Source organism: Ranitomeya imitator, chromosome 2 (assembly GCF_032444005.1).
Source record: "Ranitomeya imitator isolate aRanImi1 chromosome 2, aRanImi1.pri, whole genome shotgun sequence".
Taxonomy (NCBI): domain Eukaryota; kingdom Metazoa; phylum Chordata; class Amphibia; order Anura; family Dendrobatidae; genus Ranitomeya; species Ranitomeya imitator.
Window position 1 is genome coordinate 237,279,752 of NC_091283.1, and position 24,048 is coordinate 237,303,799.

The 24,048-nt window shown below is 47.2% G+C and overlaps 1 protein-coding gene and 1 long non-coding RNA gene across 3 annotated transcripts in view; one reads left to right on the forward strand and one right to left on the reverse strand.

Annotated features, from left to right (window-relative positions):
- The window catches only part of LOC138662825 (uncharacterized), a 27,361-nt gene extending 14,094 nt beyond the window's left edge, over positions 1 to 13,267 (reverse strand). Inside the window, exons 1-2 of the long non-coding RNA XR_011318075.1 lie at positions 13,185 to 13,267; positions 12,411 to 12,498 (exon numbers count right to left, since the gene is read on the reverse strand). This is a non-coding gene — a long non-coding RNA (uncharacterized lncRNA). The remainder of the gene's footprint in view (positions 1 to 12,410; positions 12,499 to 13,184) is intronic.
- A 47-nt stretch (positions 13,268 to 13,314) lies between these two features.
- Positions 13,315 to 24,048, forward strand: part of LOC138662821 (oocyte zinc finger protein XlCOF22-like) — a 71,823-nt gene continuing 61,089 nt past the window's right edge. The window contains exon 1 of one of the 2 annotated variants that reach the window (XM_069748785.1): positions 13,315 to 13,368. In XM_069748785.1, coding sequence (XP_069604886.1) covers positions 13,342 to 13,368 — 27 coding nt within the window. In that variant the 5' untranslated portion in view covers positions 13,315 to 13,341. The remainder of the gene's footprint in view (positions 13,369 to 24,048) is intronic. The other variant, XM_069748786.1, reaches the window with a different exon arrangement.

Below are 24,048 nucleotides of genomic sequence, written 5' to 3' on the forward strand. Positions count from 1 at the left end.
CGTGACCCAGCCTCCAACCAGATTACCAGCCAGATTAACCCTGGATAAAATCTAGCCGGTGCCACTGAGCGTATAGTGGACAAATGTGGAATTACCACTGTCTGTCGGACGCCCTAGCGTGAATAGCGTCCAACATGACACCCATCACTTAGTACAGTCATGGCCAAAATTTTTGAGAATGACACCAAAATTATATTTTCACATGATCTGCTGCCCTCTGGTTTTTATTAGTGTTTGTCTGATGTCTATATCACACACAGAAATATAATTGCAATCATATTATGAGTACCAATAGATTATATTGACAGTTAGAATGAGTTAATGGAGCAAGTCAATATTTGCAGTGTTGACCCTTCTTCTTCAAGACCTCTGCAATTCTCCCTGGCATGCTCTCAATCAACTTCTGGACCAAATGCTGACTGATAGCAGTCCATTCTTGCATAATCAATGCTTGCATTTTGCCAGAATTTGTTGGTTTTTGTTTGTCCACCCATCTCTTGATGATTGACCACAAGTTCTCAATGGGATTAAGATCTGGGGAGTTTCCAGGCCATGGACCCAAAATCTCTATGTTTTGTTCCATGAGCCATTTAGTTATCACCTTTGCTTTATGGCAAGGTGCTCCATCATGCTGGAAAAGGCATTGTTGGGCACCAAACTGCTCTTGGACGGTTGGGAGAAGTTGCTCTTGGAGGACATTCTGGTACCATTCTTTATTCATGGCTGTGTTTTTAGGCAAGACTGTGAGTGAGCCGATTCCCTTGGCTGAAAAGCAACCCCACACATGAATGGTTTCAGGATGCTTTACAGTTGGCATGAGACAAGACTGGTGGTAGCGCTCACCTCTTCTTCTCTGAATAACCTGTTTTCCAGATGTCCCAAACAATCGAAAAGGGCATTCATCAGAGAAAATGACTTTGCCCCAGTCCTCAGCAGTCCACTCCCTGTATCTTTTGCAGAATATCAGTCGGTACCTGATGTTTTTTCTGGAGAGAAGTGGCTTCTTTGCTGCCCTCCTTGAAACCAGCCCTTGCTCAAAGAGTCTCCGCCTCACAGTGCGTGCAGAAGCACTCACACCAGCCTGCTGCCATTCCCGAGCAAGCTCGGCACTGCTGGTAGTCCAATCCCGCAGCTGAAACAGTTTTAAGATAGGGTCCTGGCGCTTGCTGGTCTTTCTTGGGCGCCCTAGAGCCTTTTTGACAACAATGGAAGCCCTCTCCTTGAAGTTCTTGATGATGCGATAGATTGTTGACTGAGGTGCAATCTTTGTAGCTGCGATACTCTTCCCTGTTAGGCCATTTTTGTGCAGTGCAATGATGGCTGCACGTGTTTCTTTAGAGATAACCATGGTTAACTGAAGAGAAACAATGATACGAAGCACCAGCCTCCTTTTAAAGTGTCCAGTGATGTCATTCTTACTTAATCATGACAGATTGATTGCCAGCCCTGTCCTCATCAACACCCACACCTGTGTTAATGGATCAATCACTAAAACGATGTTAGCTGCTCCTTTTAAGGCAGGACTGCAATGATGTTGAAATGTGTTTTGGGGGTTAAAGTTCATTTTCTGGGCAAATATTGACTTTGCAAGTACATTAATTGCTGTTAGGCTGATCACTCTGACATTCAGGAGTATATGCAAATTGCCATTAGAAAAAATGAAGCAGTAGACTTTGGAAAAATTAATATTTGTCTCATTCTCAAAATTTTTGTCCATGACTGTACATGCAGATGTGTGGACATGGACATGTACTCTTCCACCATGTTGTTATAACGCTGGCACCGGTGTTGTGAATTCTGTGGCAGAGCTCCCTCCTGTGGTCACAAGTGGTACTTCGGCTGATTCTCTCTGTGAGCTTCTGTTGGTGGAGGGAAGTGGTACTGCGGCTTCTGAGTTTCCTCCCTCAGGTGATCTGGTGAGGTCGTTAGGTGCTTCTCTACTTAACTCCACCTAATGCTTTGATCCTGGCTTCCTGTCAATGTTACAGTGTTGGACTTGCTTTTCCCTGGATCATTCCTGTGGCCTGCTGCTCTGCATAGCCAAGTTCTTCTTTGCTATTTGTTTGCTATTTTTTCTGTCCAGCTTGTCTAATTTGTTGCTGGAAGCTCTGGGACGCAAAGGGTGTACCTCCGTGCCGTTAGTTCGGTACGGAGGGTCTTTTTGCCCCCTTTGCGTGGTTTTCTTTAGGGTTTTGTGTAGACCGCAAAGTTACCTTTTCTATCCTCGATCTGTTAAGAAAGTCGGGCCTCACTTTGCTGAATCTATTTCATCTCTACGTTTGTCTTTTCATCTTAACTCACAGTCATTATATGTGGGGGGCTGCCTTTTCCTTTGGGGTATTTCTCTGAGGCAAGGTAGGCTTATTTTCTATCTTCAGGCTAGTTTCTCAGGCTGTGCCGAGTTGCATAGGCAGAGTTAGGCGCAATCCACGGCTGCCTCTAGTGTTGTTTGGAGAGGATTAGGGATTGCGGTCTGCAGAGTTCCCACGTCTCAGAGCTCGTTCTATGATTTTGGGTTATTGTCAGATCACTGTATGTGCTCTGACCGCTATGTCCATTGTAGTACTGAATTGCCTTTCATAACACACCGGGTTGTATAGACCGTATCAGATGGTGGTGCTGGATGCTGTGTCATGCTGATTTTTTTTTTCACATTTTAGCCATGCTAACCCTTCCGAGGTGGTGCCCCAGCTGCGTTGGCGACTTCCTCCTCCTCTGCCTTGTGTTTCTTCTGTCAGGTGGGAATGCCGTCAGTAGTGACCCTACCAGCATGTGCTTGCATTCACACATTTTACCATCCCACTCCAGTGACGGAGGTAATAATGGTACTTTGTCTTTGCAGAAGGGATCCAGCAGGGTGGCCACCCAGTAATCAGTAGGGGTATGATCTGGGCAACTCTGCGGTTGTTGCACAGGCACAGCAGACTGTATTGGCTCATCCTGCCCTCTCTGTTGGAGTCCCTCAAGTCTCTGTCCTGGGGCCCCTACTTTTTTCCATCTATACCCTTGGCCTTGGAAAACTCATAAAGTCCCATGGCTTCCAGTATCACCTGTATGCAGACGACACTCAGATCTACCTCTCTGGCCCAGATGTCACCTCTCTGCTGTCCAGAATCCCGAAGTGTCTAGCAGCCATATCCTCCTTCTTCACCTCTAGCTTCCTAAAACTGAATGTAGACAATACCGAACTCATCATCTTTCCTCCATCTCGCATATCCCCCCTACCTGATCTATCTATTATGGTAAGCGGCATCACGCTCTATCCCGCACCTGAAATCCGCTGCCTCGGGGTAACTCTCGACACTGCCCTGTCCATCAAACCACACGTCCAAACTCTTGCCACCTCCTGTCGCCTCCAACTGAAACATATTGCCATAATCCGTCTCTTCCTCTGCCCTCAATCTACTAAAACGTTTGTGCATGCCCTCATCACCTCCTGCCTCGACTAATGCAACACCCTCCTCTGTGGCCTCCCCGCTAACTCTCTTGCACCACTCCAGTCTGTCCTCAACTCTGCTGCCCGGCTAATCCACCTCTCTCCTCGCTACTCCCCTGTTTCTCCCCTCTGCAAATCCCTCCACTGGCTCCCAATTCCCCAACGAATCCAGTTCAAACTACTAACACTGATCTACAAAGTCATCCACAACCAGTCCCCTCCCTATATCCTCTGGAATTCTACGCCTCAACACGTCCGATTATCCATTACCCTCAGATCCTTCAGACTGAACTTGAAAACCCATCTCTTCAGGAAAGCCTATAGCCTGCAATAACCATTCTGCCACCTCATCACCGCCAGAGCCGCCGCCTCACCACCGCCAGAGCTGCTGCACCCCCGACCTTCTGTCTCTTCCCCATTATCCCATAGAATGTAAATCAGCAAGGACAGGATCCTCTCCCCTCTGTACCGGTCTGTCATTGTAAATTTGTTCACTGTAAATGATATCTATAACCCAGCATGTAACCCCTTTCTCATGAACAGCACCATGGAATTAATGGTGCTATATAAATAACAATAATTCATGCCAGGCTGCCCAGACGCAAAGACAAACTGTCCTCTGTGGGAGGTGTATGGTCTATGTCCTATATCCTCCCTGCCATGCTCCAATGATGCCCGTGAGCTACTTTGAGGGCAACCCTGTTGTGTTCACGACATGGTGAAGTGTTGTTCCACAGAGCGACTCGCCCGTGCGTGCTGCAGCTGAAACTCCAGTATTGCTTCTGCTCGCACAGCCTCTACAGTGTATTCAACTTTTCAGTTCCACCTTGTTGATCTGTCACATATGAGGCGCTGAGCGAGAAGGCAGACCATCGAGCAGCTGCAGGGTCTGAACGCCATAATCGTGCAGACGACCTCTCACATAAGGGTAATGTTTAACCCCTTTATGACCCAGCCTATTTTCACCTTAATGACCTGGCCATTTTTTGCAATTGTGACCAGTGTCCCTTTATGAGGTAATAACTCAGGAACAACAGATCCTAGCGATTTTGAGAATGTTTTTTCGTGACATATTGGGCTTCATGTTAGCGGTAAATTTAGGTCGATAATTTTTGTGTTTATTGGTGAAAAAAATGGAAATTTGGCAAAATTTTTTGAAAATTTCGCAATTTTCAAATTTTGAATTTTTATTTTGTTAAACGAGTTATGTGACACAAAATGGTTAATAAATAACATTTCCCACATGTCTACTTTACATCAGCACAATTTTGGAAACAACATTTTTTCTGCTAGGAAGTTATAAGGGCTAAAATTTGACCAGCAATTTCTCATTTTAACAACAAAATTTACAAAACCGTTTTTTTTTAGGGACCACCTTACATTTGAAGTCAGTTTGAGGGGTCTATATGGCTGAATATACCCAAAAGTGACACCATTCTAAAAACTGCACCCCTGAAGGTGCTCAAAACCACATTCAACAAGTTTATTAGCCCTTCAGGTGCTTCATAGCAGCAGAAGCAACATGGAAGTAAAAAATGAACATTTAACTTTTTAGTCACAAAAATGATCTTTTAGCAACAATTTTTTTTCCCAAGGGTAAAAACAGAAATTGGACCCCAAACGTTATTGTACAATTTGTCCTGAGTACGCCGATACCCCATATGTGGGGGGGAGCCACTCTTTGGGCACACAACAGCGCTCGGAAGGAAAGGAGCACCATTTGACTTTTTCAATTAAAAATTGGCTTCAATCTTAAGTGGACACCATGTCGCGTTTGGAGAGCCCATGTGTGCCTAAACATTGGAGCGCCCCCACAAGTGACCCCATATTAGAAACTAGACCCCCCAAGGAACTTATCTAGATGCATAGTGAACACTTTGAACCCCCAGGTGCTTCACAAATTGATCTGTAAAAATGAAAAAGTACTTACTTTTTTTTTTTTCACAAAAAATTTCTTTTAGCCACAATTTGTTCATTTCCACATGGGCAGCAAGATAAAATGGATCCTAAAATATATTGGGCAATTTCTCCTGAGTACACTGATACCTCTCATGTGGGGGTAAACTACTGTTTGAGCACCCGGCAGGGTTCGGAAGGGAAGGAGCACCATTTGACTTTTTGAATGAAAAATTAGCTCCAATCGTTAGCGGACACCATGTCGCGTTTGGAGAGCCCCTGTGTGCCTAAACATTGGAGCTCCCCCACATGTGACCCCATTTTGGAAACTAGACCTCCCATGAAACTAATCTAGATGTGTGGTGACTACTTTAAACCCCCAAGTGCTTCACAGAAGTTTATAACGCAGAGGTGGGAAAATAAAAAATGATTTTTCTTTCCTCAAAAAATATTTTTTAGCCTGCATTTTTTTTATTTTCACAAGAGTAACAGGAGAAATTGGACCCAAAAGTTGTTGTCCAGTTTGTCCTGAGTACGCTGATACCCCATAGGTGGGGGTAAACTACTGTTTAGGCACACGCCAGGGCTCGGAAGGGAGGGAGCACCATTTGACTTTTTGAACTCAAGATTGGCTGGAATAAATAATCTTTATTTTTATATAGCGCTAACATATTCTGCAGCGCTTTACAGACATCATCATCACTGTCCCCAGTGGGGCTCACAATCTAAATTCCTTATCAGTATGTCTTTGGAATGTGGGAGGAAACCAGAGTGCCAGGAGGAAACCCACGCAAACACTGGGAGAACACACAAACTCCTTGCAGATGTTGTCATTGGTGGGATTTGAACCCAGGACCCCAGCGCTACAAGGCTGCAGTGCTAACCACTGAGCCACCGTGCTGCCCTCAATGGTGGCGCCATGTTGCGTTTGAAGACCCCTGATGTGCCTAAACAGTGGAAACCCCTCAATTCTAACTTCAACACTAACCCCAACACACCCCTAACCCTAATCCCAACTGTAGCCATAACCCTAATCACAACCCTAACCCCAACACACCCCTAACCACAACGCTAACCCCAACACACCCAGAACCCCAATCCCAACCCTAACCACAATTTTAACCCCAACACACCCCTAACCTCAAGCCTAATCTTAACCCTAATTCCAACCCTAACCCTAAGGCTATGTGCCCACGTTGCGGATTCGTGTGAGATTTTTCCGCACCATTTTTGAAAAATCCGCAGGTAAAAAGCACTGCGTTTTACCTTGCGGATTTATAGCAGATTTCCAGTGTTTTTTTGTGTGGATTTCACCTGGGGATTCCTATTGAGGAACAGGTATAAAACGCTGCGAAATTCGCACAAAGAATTGACATGCTGCAGAAAATACAACGCAGCGTTTCCGCGTGGTGGGGTTGTTAAAGGGGGGGGGGGGGGTCATGTACTATATTTTTATTTTAATCACTGCGATTAAACCTACCTGGAACTGGCACTGCGCCCACCATTTTGGAAGATGGCGGCGTCCATGGAGAAGATGGACAGACACCGGGAGGCTCAGTAAGTATGAGGGGGGGAGATCGGAGCACGAGGGGAGCGGACAGGACGACGGAGGTGAGCAGACAGGGCGACGGATGGGAGCAGACAGGACGACGGAGGGGAGCAGAGCACAGGACGGAGAACTAGGGAGATCGGTGGCGGTGGGGCAGATCAGGGTTTCCAGCCATGGCCGATGATATTGCAGCACAGCATCGGCTGGATTGTAATATTTTACCAGTTGTGAAATATTACAAATCGCTCTGATTTGCAGTTTCACTTTCAACAGCCAATCAGAGTGATTGTAGCCACGGATAGGGGGGGAGCTGAAGTACCACTCCCCCTGCCCCTGCTGATCGGGTGAAATTGGAGTTAACCCTTTCACCCGATCTGCAGGGACGCAATCCCTCCATGACGCCACATAGGCGTCACAGGTCGGATTGGCACCGACTTTCATGATGCCTACGTGGCGTCACAGGTCGGGAAGGGGTTAAGAAAGATTTGCACCACTAAACTTAACACATGTGCCAGGCAAGGGATGTGGTCAAACCAGCTAAGCCTAGAGCTGCTAGCAGATTTTGCCCGTTATCGCACACCACCAGGCCTGGATTTAAGTCCACCGGCACCAACCACTCATTAGTCTCTTGTTTAATCCCTGTCCACAGCTCTTGCGCAGTATGGAACTTGTCCCCCAAAATGATGAGTTTGAGAACAGCCTACTGTCTTTTCCCCCTGGCTGTGTTGAAGTTGCTGGTCCAAGTCTTACTGTTAGGTGATGGAGTAAGCGCAGTAGGAGGCCACATGGGCAGAGGAATGACCAACAATAGATGTCGGACATGTGCTAGAATGCCTTCCTCCTCTGTCCCAGCTGCCACATTTACCCAGTGTGCAGATAGGGAGATGTAACGTCCCTGCCCATGCTTACTGGTCCACGTATCGGTAGTTATCTGGACGTTGCCACTGATGGCGTTGCACAGTGCACACCTGATTTTGGTTGCAACATGTGTGTGCTGGGCAGGGATGGCCAACTTGAAACATTAGTGGTAGATGGGAACCACATACTTCGCAAGTGCCACCACCATCAGTTTTTTAAAAATTGTTTTTCTCCATCAGCTGGAATGGCAGCGTTTCAAAGGCCAGGAATTGGTAAATGCTGTTATTGGAGGCGCTCTCAGCCATCCAATCAAACACCGTCTGCACATGTTCTTGCCTCACTATCCATCCAGCGGTGCTCGTGCCTAGGATATGGTGCACAACATCCCGTGGACTGCATGCACCAGAGGAACGTGTTTCATGTAGACACGTAACGGGCACAGATCAACCATGTCATCTCCTTGAAGCAAGTACACCTCCACCACGACCTTCATTTGATGCTCTCCTCTTATCACTCCCCCAACAATAATTCCCAGTAGAGAAGAGGCTGAATTAGGGCAGACTGACCCATCCTTCATTACTGGCAGCGTGCATCAGGTTGTAACGGCATGCTGCACAAGGGTGGTAAATAAACAGGATACGGTAATTGGCTACATATTTGTTAAAAAAAATTAGTAAAATATTAAAATCATCAGTGGTCGATACCCTTTTAAAAGGAGAAGTGTAACAATGATTGTAGCCGGCGTCTCCTCCGGTCTTTATCAGGCTCAGTATAGGCGGACGCTGACAGCAGTGGATACAGAAAGCGCTGCCACTCATCCAGGAGAACGGGTGATTTGTTCTCGCTTCTCATTGCTGAGCTCGCCCAGTTTTTATTAATCTTACAGGACCATTTCCAGTTTTCCATATTACAGAATTGTATCTTTATAAATGTCGCACTGATGGGCCATATGGCGTCCAATGTTTTCTGCTCACACCCATCTGATCTCAGTCACATTGCAGCTGAATACAGATCTGCCCGGCCTGATAGAAGAACATTGCTCCGAGGGCAGCCGACATTTACAGGATTGCCCTCATCTGATTGTTATGCTAAGAAAAGAGAGATAAAATGTGAAGAGTCTCATATTATACAGAACTGGCCATAAATAAGACAAGTGATGCAGAACTATCAATATGGGAGGGGGAAACAGTTGTGGCCAGAAATATTGGGGCAGCTCATAGATGAGGAGGGTGAGGTTTTATTGTCCTGTGATTTAGGTCTGAATCCAGAAGGTCTGAGGGAAACATTCCTTAATTGATAGAGCAAGACAAATCCATGCGACAAATTCATTCCAGCTCTGTCACAGGTCGTCAGAATTTTGTAAACCATTAGTACAAAAAAATTAAAATGTGATTATTGCCTAACATTCCAGAGATACATTATTCCTCTGGAAAATATGTCACAGCCTGTCCCATCAGTGGTGGCAGCAGCAGTCAAACCCTCAGAGAAAACCAACTTATGTCTTTTAAAGAAAAAGCAATTATGGATTTAAAAAAACAAAAAATACAGTTAGTCCGGCTGTGAGGGCTACATGGCAGTGCGGTCCGGTCTACTGTTGAGGACGTCCCTACAGATAGTTTCCCCAATAACCTGCAATGTGTGAACTCAGCCTGATACAGATCCAACTGCGTTACCCTCCACTAATATCACCCCGCGCTTAAAGGGAACCTGTCACCCCGTTTTTTGAGATTGAGCTATAAATACTGTTAAATAGGGCCTGCGCTGTGTGTTCCTATAGTGTATGTAGTGTAACCCGATTCCCCACCTATGCTGAGATATAACTTACCAAAGTCGCCGTTTTCACCTGTCAATCAGGCTGGTCAGGTCGGGAGGGCGTGGTGACATCGCTGGTTCTTCCTCAGCTTTACGTTGGTGGCGTAGTGGTGAACAAGCAGCGCGCAATCTGCGCTGTAATCCCTTGCATCGGTGGGGGCGGCCATCTTCCTGGGGCCGCGCGTGCGCAGATCGAGTGCTCTGCTGCACGGGGCTTCAGGAAAATGGCCGCGGGATGCCGCGCATGCGCATTAGAGATCGCGGCGGCCATTTTCCCAAAGCCGAGATGCACTCGGCTTTGGGAAAATGGCCGCCGCGATCTCTAATGTGCACGCGCGGCATCCCGCGGCCATTTTCCTGAAGCCCCGTGCAGCAGAGCACTCGATCTGCGCACGCGCGGCCCCAGGAAGATGGCCGCCCCCACCGATGCAAGGGATTACAGCGCAGATCGCGCGCTGCTTGTTCACCACTACGCCACTACGCCACCAACGTAAAGCTGAGGAAGAACCAGCGATGTCACCACGCCCTCCCGACCTGACCAGCCTGATTGACAGGCGAAAACGGCGACTTTGGTAAGTTATATCTCAGCATAGGTGGGGAATCAGGGTACACTACATACACTATAGGAACACACAGCGCAGGCCCTATTTAACAGTATTTATAGCTCAATCTCAAAAAACGGGGTGACAGGTTCCCTTTAAGAATTATAGAAATGAAAAGTCAACTCATAGCTGTCAAACAAGTTTATTACAAGTTAAATAGTTAGAAATCAAAAATATATGAATAATAAAGAGTTTTAGAAATCAAAACAATGAATGAAACATTAAAGACAGATTAATGACAAAAAAGCAAAACACATTTTGTACCAAAGTCCCCTGTGCTTTAGCTTCAAAAATGGAATTGTGCTTAAATGGAACCTGTCACCCCCAAAATCGAGGGTGAGCTAAGCCCACCAGCATCAGGGGCTTATCTACAGCATTCTGTAATGCATTCTGGAATGCTGTAGATAAGCCCCCGATGTATCCTAAACAAATGAGAAAAAGAGGTTACATTATACTCACCCAGGGACAGTCCCGGTCCTGTCCGATGGGCATCGCAGTCCGGTGCCTCCTATCTTCATCAGATGACGTCCTCTTCTTGTCTTCACACTGCGGCTCCAGCACAAAGTACTGCAGTGCGCAGACCCCAGGCCTTTCTGACCTTTCCCGCGAAGACAAGAAGAGGACGTCATCCTATCAAGATGGGAGGCCCAGGACCGGACCGCGACGCCCATCAGATAGGACCACCTGAGTGAGTATAATATAACCTCTTTTTCTCATCTTTTAGGATACATCGGGGGCTTATCTACAGCATTACAGAATGCAATACAGAATGCTGGAGATAAGCCCCTGATGCTGCTGGGCTAAGCTCGTCCTCGATTTTGGGGGTGACAGGTTCCCTTTAACATAAAATTCATCTCTCAGTGAATACACTAAAGGAGAGGAGCGGGGAGGCAGAGGAGAGGAGCAGACCGGATGGGGCGGGGAGGCAGAGGAGAGGAGCGGACCGGGCGGGGAGGCAGAGGAGAGGAGCGGACCGGGCGGGGAGGCAGAGGAGAGGAGCGGACGGGGAGGCAGAGGAGAGGAGCGGACGGGGCGGCAGAGGAGAGGAGCGGACCGGATGGGGCGGGGAGCCAGAGGAGCAGACGGGATGGGGCGGGGAGCCAGAGGAGCGGACCGGACCGGACGGGGAGCCAGAGGAGCGGACCGGACGGGGAGCCAGAGGAGCGGACCGGACGGGGAGCTGTTATGATTTGGTGGCCTAGGAGCAGCATGAGACGGACTCTGGAGAAGGTGGTCCCTGTACAGACTGCAAATCCTGAACCTAGCCGCGCAACTAGAAGCAGCCGTGGGGGGGTACCTAACACTCCCTAGACCCCTCGGCACAGCCTAAGATCTAACTTCCCCTAAAGACAGAAACAGGAAACCTATCTTGCCTCAGAGAAAATCCCCAAAGGATAGACAGCCCCCCACAAATATTGACTGAGAGGAGAGGAAAATAACATACGCAGATATGAAATCAGATTTTAGCATAGGAGGCCATATTAGCTAAAAAGAAAGGATAGGACAGAGTACTATGCGGTCAGTATAAAAACACTAGAAAATATCCACCACAGAAAATATGAATCACCACATCTGACTAAAGACATGGGGGGTATATCTGCATCTCCAGAGAAATAGCTTGGCTGCAAAAAATCCTTCACAGACAAAGCTGGACAAGACAAAAACATGAATATGCACAGAACTATAAGGTCCACTGCAGGTGGACAGCAAAAACAAAGCCAGGACTTAATCTTTGTAGAAAAACACAGCAAACTGGAGAGACCAGCAGGGAAGGGAATCCTTCAAGAACAATGGACAACTGGCAGGGACTAAAGAGTCCTGCAAAGCTATATACCCCAGTCAGTTTTGCAATTAGTAGATACACCTGTCCAATCCTGCAGTCCAGGCACAACTGCATTACCCTCTACAACCACCGGAGGGAGCCCAAAAGCTGAATTCACAACAGGGAGCCAGAGGAGCGGACCGGACGGGGAGCCAGAGGAGAGGAGCGGACGGGGCGGGGAGCCAGAGGAGAGGAGCGGACGGGGCGGGGAGCCAGAGGAGAGGAGCGGACGGGGCGGGGAGCCAGAGGAGAGGAGCGGACGGGGCGGGGAGCCAGAGGAGAGGAGCGGACGGGGCGGGGAGCCAGAGGAGAGGAGCGGACGGGGAGGCAGACCTTAGAAATACAATATAAATAGAGAGAAAGGGAGGTTTTTGTAGCAATTATACTCATCTGACATTATCAGACGCCCACAGTGTCCTCCCTTTGGGTCCTCACATGGATTGTGGGGTCTCCAGCTCCACTTGGTGAAGAGACGTCCAGTGATGAGATGACATCTGCAGGGAGGTCACTGCTCTGGGGGACACTGGATGATGAAAAGCCACAATACCGAGAATAAAACAGAAAAAAATCATGCAGAAAACTGGATACAAGTAGTGGCTGACACCAGTGGCCACCGGGGTAATACTGAACAGAACAGAATAAAGCCCGGGGTCTGGAGACATTATCACGCAGGGCCGCTCCCAGAGGTCATAGGTCAGTCATCAACCTGACGTCATGTGTGCCCAATAATATTAATGAGAAAATGTTTTATGTAAAAAAAAAAAAAAAAAGACACAGGACGGACCCCTCACCACCAGGCAGAGATTATCATGTAAATATCAATCCCTCAGATCTCCATCATCATCCATCCCCTCCCCTGTTCGCCCCCTCACAGGTAGCACTATACATCCCAGCACCCCCCACCGCAAGTGACATCACACACTGACCTGCACAGTATGTGACATCAGCCCCCCACACCATGCAGACCCATGCAAATAACATCAGCCCCACTCTGCAGGTAGACCCCCCTGCACACAGATCCCCCACACATGCAACATGACCCCCTTCCCACAGTGAACCCACAGCATGCAGTCACCCTTCCCCAGGCAGGCCCCTCCAGCGTGCAGTCCCATGCAAACAATATCTCCCCGGCAGACCCCCCCTCTCCAGCACGCACTTGCAGCCCCATGCAAGCATCATCCCCTTCTCCCCATGAAGACTCCCACTTACCTGATCTGTGACTTTGGAGAATGACCCAAAAATACCCCAAATCCGTCCTGACATCCACAGCTCCCTCCTGTCTACTCTATGGGGGAAGAAGCTCCGCCCACTCCGGTCACATGGGCGTGACGTCATCACAGGTCCTGTGCGCACAGAGCAGCCATATATGTGGAGTGCGGCTCTGCAGGTGGAGGTATGTGGAGATTCCCCATTACTGAGCGCGGGGACATTAACCCCTTCTGCACGGAGACTCTTTTGGGGTTGTTGTTGCCACTTTATAAGAATCATAACGTTGTTGTTCTGTTTCCTGTAATAGATACATACGAGCCAACTATGGAGGACAGGAAGTGAGGGAGCGGATTGTTCTCCTAGTACAGGGCCCCTTTCTTGGCCCCACACAGTGTAATGCCCCCATTATGCCCTGTAAGCAGGGTTCTGCCCCACACCCAGCTGCCTCGGGCACTTTACCATGAGCTGGTACCTCAGATTCTTCCCCGCACCCCTTTCCTTTGTTGGCGCCAAATCTGTTCTGCCTTTGGGGCTCCGGCCTTTATAATATCAGTAACTGCGTCATCAAGGTCTCCTGACCAGGTGCACCCTCTAGACTCTTCCCTCCGGAAACCCTCCCTCTTCCCATTGATGTCACATGGTCCCGTCTGGACGGCAGATAGCAGTCTGTACAATTGCAGCACAGCCCTGAGGAGTCTTTTTTATGACTCTCCTTTTTACACCCCTTATGTAATATATATGATGGCGCTCACACAGTATAATGTTTCCACAGTACTGGCATCTCTCGTAAAAAGGTATTTTCACACTACCGCCATACCCCCACACAGTATAATGTTTTCATAGTACCGCCATACCCCACCACAGTATAATGTTCTCATAGTACCGCCATACCCCCACACAGTATAATGTTCTCATAGTACCGCCATACCCCCACACACAGTATAATGTTCTCATAGTACCGCCATACCCCCACACAGTATAATGTTCTCATAGTACCGCCATACCCCCACACACAGTATAATGTTCTCATAGTACCGCCATACCCCCACACAGGATAATGTTCTCATAGTACCGCCATACCCCCACACACAGTATAATGTTCTCATAGTACCGCCATACCCCCACACAGTATAATGTTCTCATAGTACTGCCATACCCCCACACACAGTATAATGTTCTCATAGTACTGCCATACCCCCACACAGTATAATGTTCTCATAGTACCGCCATACCCCCCCACACAGTATAATGTTCTCATAGTACTGCCATACCCCCACACAGTATAATGTTCTCATAGTACCGCCATACCCCCACACAGTATAATGTCCTCATAGTACCGCCATACCCCCACACAGTATAATGTTCTCATAGAACCGCCATACCCCCACACAGTATAATGTTCTCATAGTACTGCCATACCCCCCCACACAGTAAAATGTTCTCATAGTACCGCCATACCCCCACACAGTATAATGTTCTCATAGTACCGCCATACCCCCACACAGTATAATGTCCTCATAGTACCGCCATACCCCCACACAGTATAATGTTCTCATAGAACCGCCATACCCCCACACACAGTATAATGTTCCTACAGTACCGCCATACCCCCACACACAGTATAATCTAATCATAGTACCGCCATACCCCCCACACACAGTATAATGTTCTCATAGTACCGCCATACCCCCACACACAGTATAATGTTCATATAGTACCGCCATACCCCCACACACAGTATAATGTTCTCATAGTACCGCCATACCCCCACACAGTATAATGTTCTCATAGTACCGCCATACCCCCACACAGTATAATGTTCTCATAGTACCGCCATACCCCCACACAGGATTGATGTCACATGGTCCCGTCTGGACGGCAGATAGCAGTCTGTACAAATGCAGCACAGCCCTGAGGAGTCTTTTTATGACTCTCCTTATTACACCCCTTATGTAATATATATGATGCCGCTCACACAGTATAATGTTTCCACAGTACTGGCATCTCTCGTAAAAAGGTATTTTCACACTACCGCCATACCCCCACACAGTATAATGTTTTCATAGTACCGCCATACCCCCACACAGTATAATGTTCTCATAGTACCGCCATACCCCCACACACAGTATAATGTTCTCATAGTACCGCCATACCCCCACACAGTATAATGTTCTCATAGTACCGCCATACCCCCACACAGGATAATGTTCTCATAGTACCGCCATACCCCCACACACAGTATAATGTTCTCATAGTACCGCCATACCCCCACACAGTATAATGTTCTCATAGTACTGCCATACCCCCACACACAGTATAATGTTCTCATAGTACTGCCATACCCCCACACAGTATAATGTTCTCATAGTACCGCCATACCCCCCCACACAGTATAATGTTCTCATAGTACTGCCATACCCCCACACAGTATAATGTTCTCATAGTACCGCCATACCCCCACACAGTATAATGTCCTCATAGTACCGCCATACCCCCACACAGTATAATGTTCTCATAGAACCGCCATACCCCCACACAGTATAATGTTCTCATAGTACTGCCATACCCCCCCACACAGTAAAATGTTCTCATAGTACCGCCATACCCCCACACAGTATAATGTTCTCATAGTACCGCCATACCCCCACACAGTATAATGTCCTCATAGTACCGCCATACCCCCACACAGTATAATGTTCTCATAGAACCGCCATACCCCCACACACAGTATAATGTTCCTACAGTACCGCCATACCCCCACACACAGTATAATCTAATCATAGTACCGCCATACCCCCCACACACAGTATAATGTTCTCATAGTACCGCCATACCCCCACACACAGTATAATGTTCATATAGTACCGCCATACCCCCACACACAGTATAATGTTCTCATAGTACCGCCATACCCCCACACAGTATAATGTTCTCATAGTACCGCCATACCCCCACACAGTATAATGTTCTCATAGTACCGCCATACCCCCACACAGGATTGATGTCACATGGTCCCGTCTGGACGGCAGATAGCAGTCTGTACAAATGCAGCACAGCCCTGAGGAGTCTTTTTATGACTCTCCTTTTTACACCCCTTATGTAATATATATGATGGCGCTCACACAGTATAATGTTTCCACAGTACTGGCATCTCTCGTAAAAAGGTATTTTCACACTACCGCCATACCCCCACACAGTATAATGTTTTCATAGTACCGCCATACCCCCACACAGTATAATGTTCTCATAGTACCGCCATACCCCCACACACAGTATAATGTTCTCATAGTACCGCCATACCCCCACACAGGATAATGTTCTCATAGTACCGCCATACCCCCACACAGGATAATGTTCTCATAGTACCGCCATACCCCCACACACAGTATAATGTTCTCATAGTACCGCCATACCCCCACACAGTATAATGTTCTCATAGTACCGCCATACCCCCACACACAGTATAATGTTCTCATAGTACCGCCATACCCCCACACAGTATAATGTTCTCATAGTACCGCCATACCCCCACACACAGTATAATGTTCTCATAGTACCGCCATACCCCCACACAGGATAATGTTCTCATAGTACCGCCATACCCCCACACACAGTATAATGTTCTCATAGTACCGCCATACCCCCACACAGTATAATGTTCTCATAGTACTGCCATACCCCCACACACAGTATAATGTTCTCATAGTACTGCCATACCCCCACACAGTATAATGTTCTCATAGTACCGCCATACCCCCCCACACAGTATAATGTTCTCATAGTACTGCCATACCCCCACACAGTATAATGTTCTCATAGTACCGCCATACCCCCACACAGTATAATGTCCTCATAGTACCGCCATACCCCCACACAGTATAATGTTCTCATAGAACCGCCATACCCCCACACAGTATAATGTTCTCATAGTACTGCCATACCCCCCCACACAGTAAAATGTTCTCATAGTACCGCCATACCCCCACACAGTATAATGTTCTCATAGTACCGCCATACCCCCACACAGTATAATGTCCTCATAGTACCGCCATACCCCCACACAGTATAATGTTCTCATAGAACCGCCATACCCCCACACACAGTATAATGTTCCTACAGTACCGCCATACCCCCACACACAGTATAATCTAATCATAGTACCGCCATACCCCCCACACACAGTATAATGTTCTCATAGTACCGCCATACCCCCACACACAGTATAATGTTCATATAGTACCGCCATACCCCCACACACAGTATAATGTTCTCATAGTACCGCCATACCCCCACACAGTATAATGTTCTCATAGTACCGCCATACCCCCACACAGTATAATGTTCTCATAGTACCGCCATACCCCCACACAGGATTGATGTCACATGGTCCCGTCTGGACGGCAGATAGCAGTCTGTACAAATGCAGCACAGCCCTGAGGAGTCTTTTTATGACTCTCCTTTTTACACCCCTTATGTAATATATATGATGGCGCTCACACAGTATAATGTTTCCACAGTACTGGCATCTCTCGTAAAAAGGTATTTTCACACTACCGCCATACCCCCACACAGTATAATGTTTTCATAGTACCGCCATACCCCCACACAGTATAATGTTCTCATAGTACCGCCATACCCCCACACAGGATAATGTTCTCATAGTACCGCCATACCCCCACACAGGATAATGTTCTCATAGTACCGCCATACCCCCACACAGGATAATGTTCTCATAGTACCGCCATACCCCCACACACAGTATAATGTTCTCATAGTACCGCCATACCCCCACACAGTATAATGTTCTCATAGTACCGCCATACCCCCACACACAGTATAATGTTCTCATAGTACCGCCATACCCCCACACAGGATAATGTTCTCATAGTACCGCCATACCCCCACACAGGATAATGTTCTCATAGTACCGCCATACCCCCACACACAGTATAATGTTCTCATAGTACCGCCATACCCCCACACAGTATAATGTTCTCATAGTACCGCCATACCCCCACACACAGTATAATGTTCTCATAGTACTGCCATACCCCCACACAGTATAATGTTCTCATAGTACCGCCATACCCCCACACACAGTATAATGTTCTCATAGTACCGCCATACCCCCACACAGGATAATGTTCTCATAGTACCCCCATACCCCCACACACAGTATAATGTTCTCATAGTACCGCCATACCCCCACACAGTATAATGTTCTCATAGTACTGCCATACCCCCACACACAGTATAATGTTCTCATAGTACTGCCATACCCCCACACAGTATAATGTTCTCATAGTACCGCCATACCCCCCCACACAGTATAATGTTCTCATAGTACTGCCATACCCCCACACAGTATAATGTTCTCATAGTACCGCCATACCCCCACACAGTATAATGTCCTCATAGTAACGCCATACCCCCACACAGTATAATGTTCTCATAGAACCGCCATACCCCCACACAGTATAATGTTCTCATAGTACTGCCATACCCCCCCACACAGTAAAATGTTCTCATAGTACCGCCATACCCCCACACAGTATAATGTTCTCATAGTACCGCCATACCCCCACACAGTATAATGTCCTCATAGTACCGCCATACCCCCACACAGTATAATGTTCTCATAGAACCGCCATACCCCCACACACAGTATAATGTTCCTACAGTACCGCCATACCCCCACACACAGTATAATCTAATCATAGTACCGCCATACCCCCCACACACAGTATAATGTTCTCATAGTACCGCCATACCCCCACACACAGTATAATGTTCATATAGTACCGCCATACCCCCACACACAGTATAATGTTCTCATAGTACCGCCATACCCCCACACAGTATAATGTTCTCATAGTACCGCCATACCCCCACACAGTATAATGTTCTCATAGTACCGCCATACCCCCACACAGGATTGATGTCACATGGTCCCGTCTGGACGGCAGATAGCAGTCTGTACAAATGCAGCACAGCCCTGAGGAGTCTTTTTATGACTCTCCTTTTTACACCCCTTATGTAATATATATGATGGCGCTCACACAGTATAATGTTTCCACAGTACTGGCATCTCTCGTAAAAAGGTATTTTCACACTACCGCCATACCCCCACACAGTATAATGTTTTCATAGTACCGCCATACCCCCACACAGTATAATGTTCTCATAGTACCGCCATACCCCCACACAGGATAATGTTCTCATAGTACCGCCATACCCCCACACACAGTATAATGTTCTCATAGTACCGCCATACCCCCACACAGTATAATGTTCTCATAGTACCGCCATACCCCCACACACAGTATAATGTTCTCATAGTACCGCCATACCCCCACACAGGATAATGTTCTCATAGTACCGCCATACCCCCACACAGGATAATGTTCTCATAGTACCGCCATACCCCCACACACAGTATAATGTTCTCATAGTACCGCCATACCCCCACACAGTATAATGTTCTCATAGTACCGCCATACCCCCACACACAGTATAATGTTCTCATAGTACTGCCATACCCCCACACAGTATAATGTTCTCATAGTACCGCCATACCCCCACACACAGTATAATGTTCTCATAGTACCGCCATACCCCCACACAGGATAATGTTCTCATAGTACCGCCATACCCCCACACACAGTATAATGTTCTCATAGTACCGCCATACCCCCACACAGTATAATGTTCTCATAGTACTGCCATACCCCCACACACAGTATAATGTTCTCATAGTACTGCCATACCCCCACACAGTATAATGTTCTCATAGTACCGCCATACCCCCCCACACAGTATAATGTTCTCATAGTACTGCCATACCCCCACACAGTATAATGTTCTCATAGTACCGCCATACCCCCACACAGTATAATGTCCTCATAGTACCGCCATACCCCCACACAGTATGATGTTCTCATAGAACCGCCATACCCCCACACAGTATAATGTTCTCATAGTACTGCCATACCCCCCCACACAGTAAAATGTTCTCATAGTACCGCCATACCCCCACACAGTATAATGTTCTCATAGTACCGCCATACCCCCACACAGTATAATGTCCTCATAGTACCGCCATACCCCCACACAGTATAATGTTCTCATAGAACCGCCATACCCCCACACACAGTATAATGTTCCTACAGTACCGCCATACCCCCACACACAGTATAATCTAATCATAGTACCGCCATACCCCCCACACACAGTATAATGTTCTCATAGTACCGCCATACCCCCACACACAGTATAATGTTCATATAGTACCGCCATACCCCCACACACAGTATAATGTTCTCATAGTACCGCCATACCCCCACACAGTATAATGTTCTCATAGTACCGCCATACCCCCACACAGTATAATGTTCTCATAGTACCGCCATACCCCCACACAGGATTGATGTCACATGGTCCCGTCTGGACGGCAGATAGCAGTCTGTACAAATGCAGCACAGCCCTGAGGAGTCTTTTTATGACTCTCCTTTTTACACCCCTTATGTAATATATATGATGGCGCTCACACAGTATAATGTTTCCACAGTACTGGCATCTCTCGTAAAAAGGTATTTTCACACTACCGCCATACCCCCACACAGTATAATGTTTTCATAGTACCGCCATACCCCCACACAGTATAATGTTCTCATAGTACCGCCATACCCCCACACAGGATAATGTTCTCATAGTACCGCCATACCCCCACACAGGATAATGTTCTCATAGTACCGCCATACCCCCACACAGGATAATGTTCTCATAGTACCGCCCTACCCCCACACACAGTATAATGTTCTCATAGTACCGCCATACCCCCACACAGTATAATGTTCTCATAGTACCGCCATACCCCCACACACAGTATAATGTTCTCATAGTACCGCCATACCCCCACACAGGATAATGTTCTCATAGTACCGCCATACCCCCACACAGGATAATGTTCTCATAGTACCGCCATACCCCCACACACAGTATAATGTTCTCATAGTACCGCCATACCCCCACACAGTATAATGTTCTCATAGTACCGCCATACCCCCACACACAGTATAATGTTCTCATAGTACTGCCATACCCCCACACAGTATAATGTTCTCATAGTACCGCCATACCCCCACACACAGTATAATGTTCTCATAGTACCGCCATACCCCCACACAGGATAATGTTCTCATAGTACCGCCATACCCCCACACACAGTATAATGTTCTCATAGTACCGCCATACCCCCACACAGTATAATGTTCTCATAGTACTGCCATACCCCCACACACAGTATAATGTTCTCATAGTACTGCCATACCCCCACACAGTATAATGTTCTCATAGTACCGCCATACCCCCCCACACAGTATAATGTTCTCATAGTACTGCCATACCCCCACACAGTATAATGTTCTCATAGTACCGCCATACCCCCACACAGTATAATGTCCTCATAGTACCGCCATACCCCCACACAGTATAATGTTCTCATAGAACCGCCATACCCCCACACAGTATAATGTTCTCATAGTACTGCCATACCCCCCCACACAGTAAAATGTTCTCATAGTACCGCCATACCCCCACACAGTATAATGTTCTCATAGTACCGCCATACCCCCACACAGTATAATGTCCTCATAGTACCGCCATACCCCCACACAGTATAATGTTCTCATAGAACCGCCATACCCCCACACACAGTATAATGTTCCTACAGTACCGCCATACCCCCACACACAGTATAATCTAATCATAGTACCGCCATACCCCCCACACACAGTATAATGTTCTCATAGTACCGCCATACCCCCACACACAGTATAATGTTCATATAGTACCGCCATACCCCCACACACAGTATAATGTTCTCATAGTACCGCCATACCCCCACACAGTATAATGTTCTCATAGTACCGCCATACCCCCACACAGTATAATGTTCTCATAGTACCGCCATACCCCCACACAGGATTGATGTCACATGGTCCCGTCTGGACGGCAGATAGCAGTCTGTACAAATGCAGCACAGCCCTGAGGAGTCTTTTTATGACTCTCCTTTTTACACCCCTTATGTAATATATATGATGGCGCTCACACAGTATAATGTTTCCACAGTACTGGCATCTCTCGTAAAAAGGTATTTTCACACTACCGCCATACCCCCACACAGTATAATGTTTTCATAGTACCGCCATACCCCCACACAGTATAATGTTCTCATAGTACCGCCATACCCCCACACAGGATAATGTTCTCATAGTACCGCCATACCCCCACACAGGATAATGTTCTCATAGTACCGCCATACCCCCACACAGGATAATGTTCTCATAGTACCGCCCTACCCCCACACACAGTATAATGTTCTCATAGTACCGCCATACCCCCACACAGTATAATGTTCTCATAGTACCGCCATACCCCCACACACAGTATAATGTTCTCATAGTACCGCCATACCCCCACACAGGATAATGTTCTCATAGTACCGCCATACCCCCACACAGGATAATGTTCTCATAGTACCGCCATACCCCCACACACAGTATAATGTTCTCATAGTACCGCCATACCCCCACACAGTATAATGTTCTCATAGTACCGCCATACCCCCACACACAGTATAATGTTCTCATAGTACTGCCATACCCCCACACAGTATAATGTTCTCATAGTACCGCCATACCCCCACACACAGTATAATGTTCTCATAGTACCGCCATACCCCCACACAGGATAATGTTCTCATAGTACCGCCATACCCCCACACACAGTATAATGTTCTCATAGTACCGCCATACCCCCACACAGTATAATGTTCTCATAGTACTGCCATACCCCCACACACAGTATAATGTTCTCATAGTACTGCCATACCCCCACACAGTATAATGTTCTCATAGTACCGCCATACCCCCCCACACAGTATAATGTTCTCATAGTACTGCCATACCCCCACACAGTATAATGTTCTCATAGTACCGCCATACCCCCACACAGTATAATGTCCTCATAGTACCGCCATACCCCCACACAGTATAATGTTCTCATAGAACCGCCATACCCCCACACAGTATAATGTTCTCATAGTACTGCCATACCCCCCCACACAGTAAAATGTTCTCATAGTACCGCCATACCCCCACACAGTATAATGTTCTCATAGTACCGCCATACCCCCACACAGTATAATGTCCTCATAGTACCGCCATACCCCCACACAGTATAATGTTCTCATAGAACCGCCATACCCCCACACACAGTATAATGTTCCTACAGTACCGCCATACCCCCACACACAGTATAATCTAATCATAGTACCGCCATACCCCCCACACACAGTATAATGTTCTCATAGTACCGCCATACCCCCACACACAGTATAATGTTCATATAGTACCGCCATACCCCCACACACAGTATAATGTTCTCATAGTACCGCCATACCCCCACACAGTATAATGTTCTCATAGTACCGCCATACCCATACACAGTATAATGTTCTCATAGTACTGCCATACCCCCACACAGTATAATGTTCTCATAGTACCGCCATACCCCCACACAGTATAATGTTCTCATAGAACCGCCATACCCCCACACACAGTATAATGTTCCTACAGTACCGCCATACCCCCACACACAGTATAATCTAATCATAGTACCGCCATACCCCCACACACAGTATAATGTTCTCATAGTACCGCCATACGCCCACACACAGTATATTGTTCTCCTAGTACCGCCATACCCCCACACACAGTATAATATTCCTACAGTACCGCCATACCCCCACAGTATAATGTTCTCATAGTACCGCCATACCCACACACAGTTTAATTTTCCCACA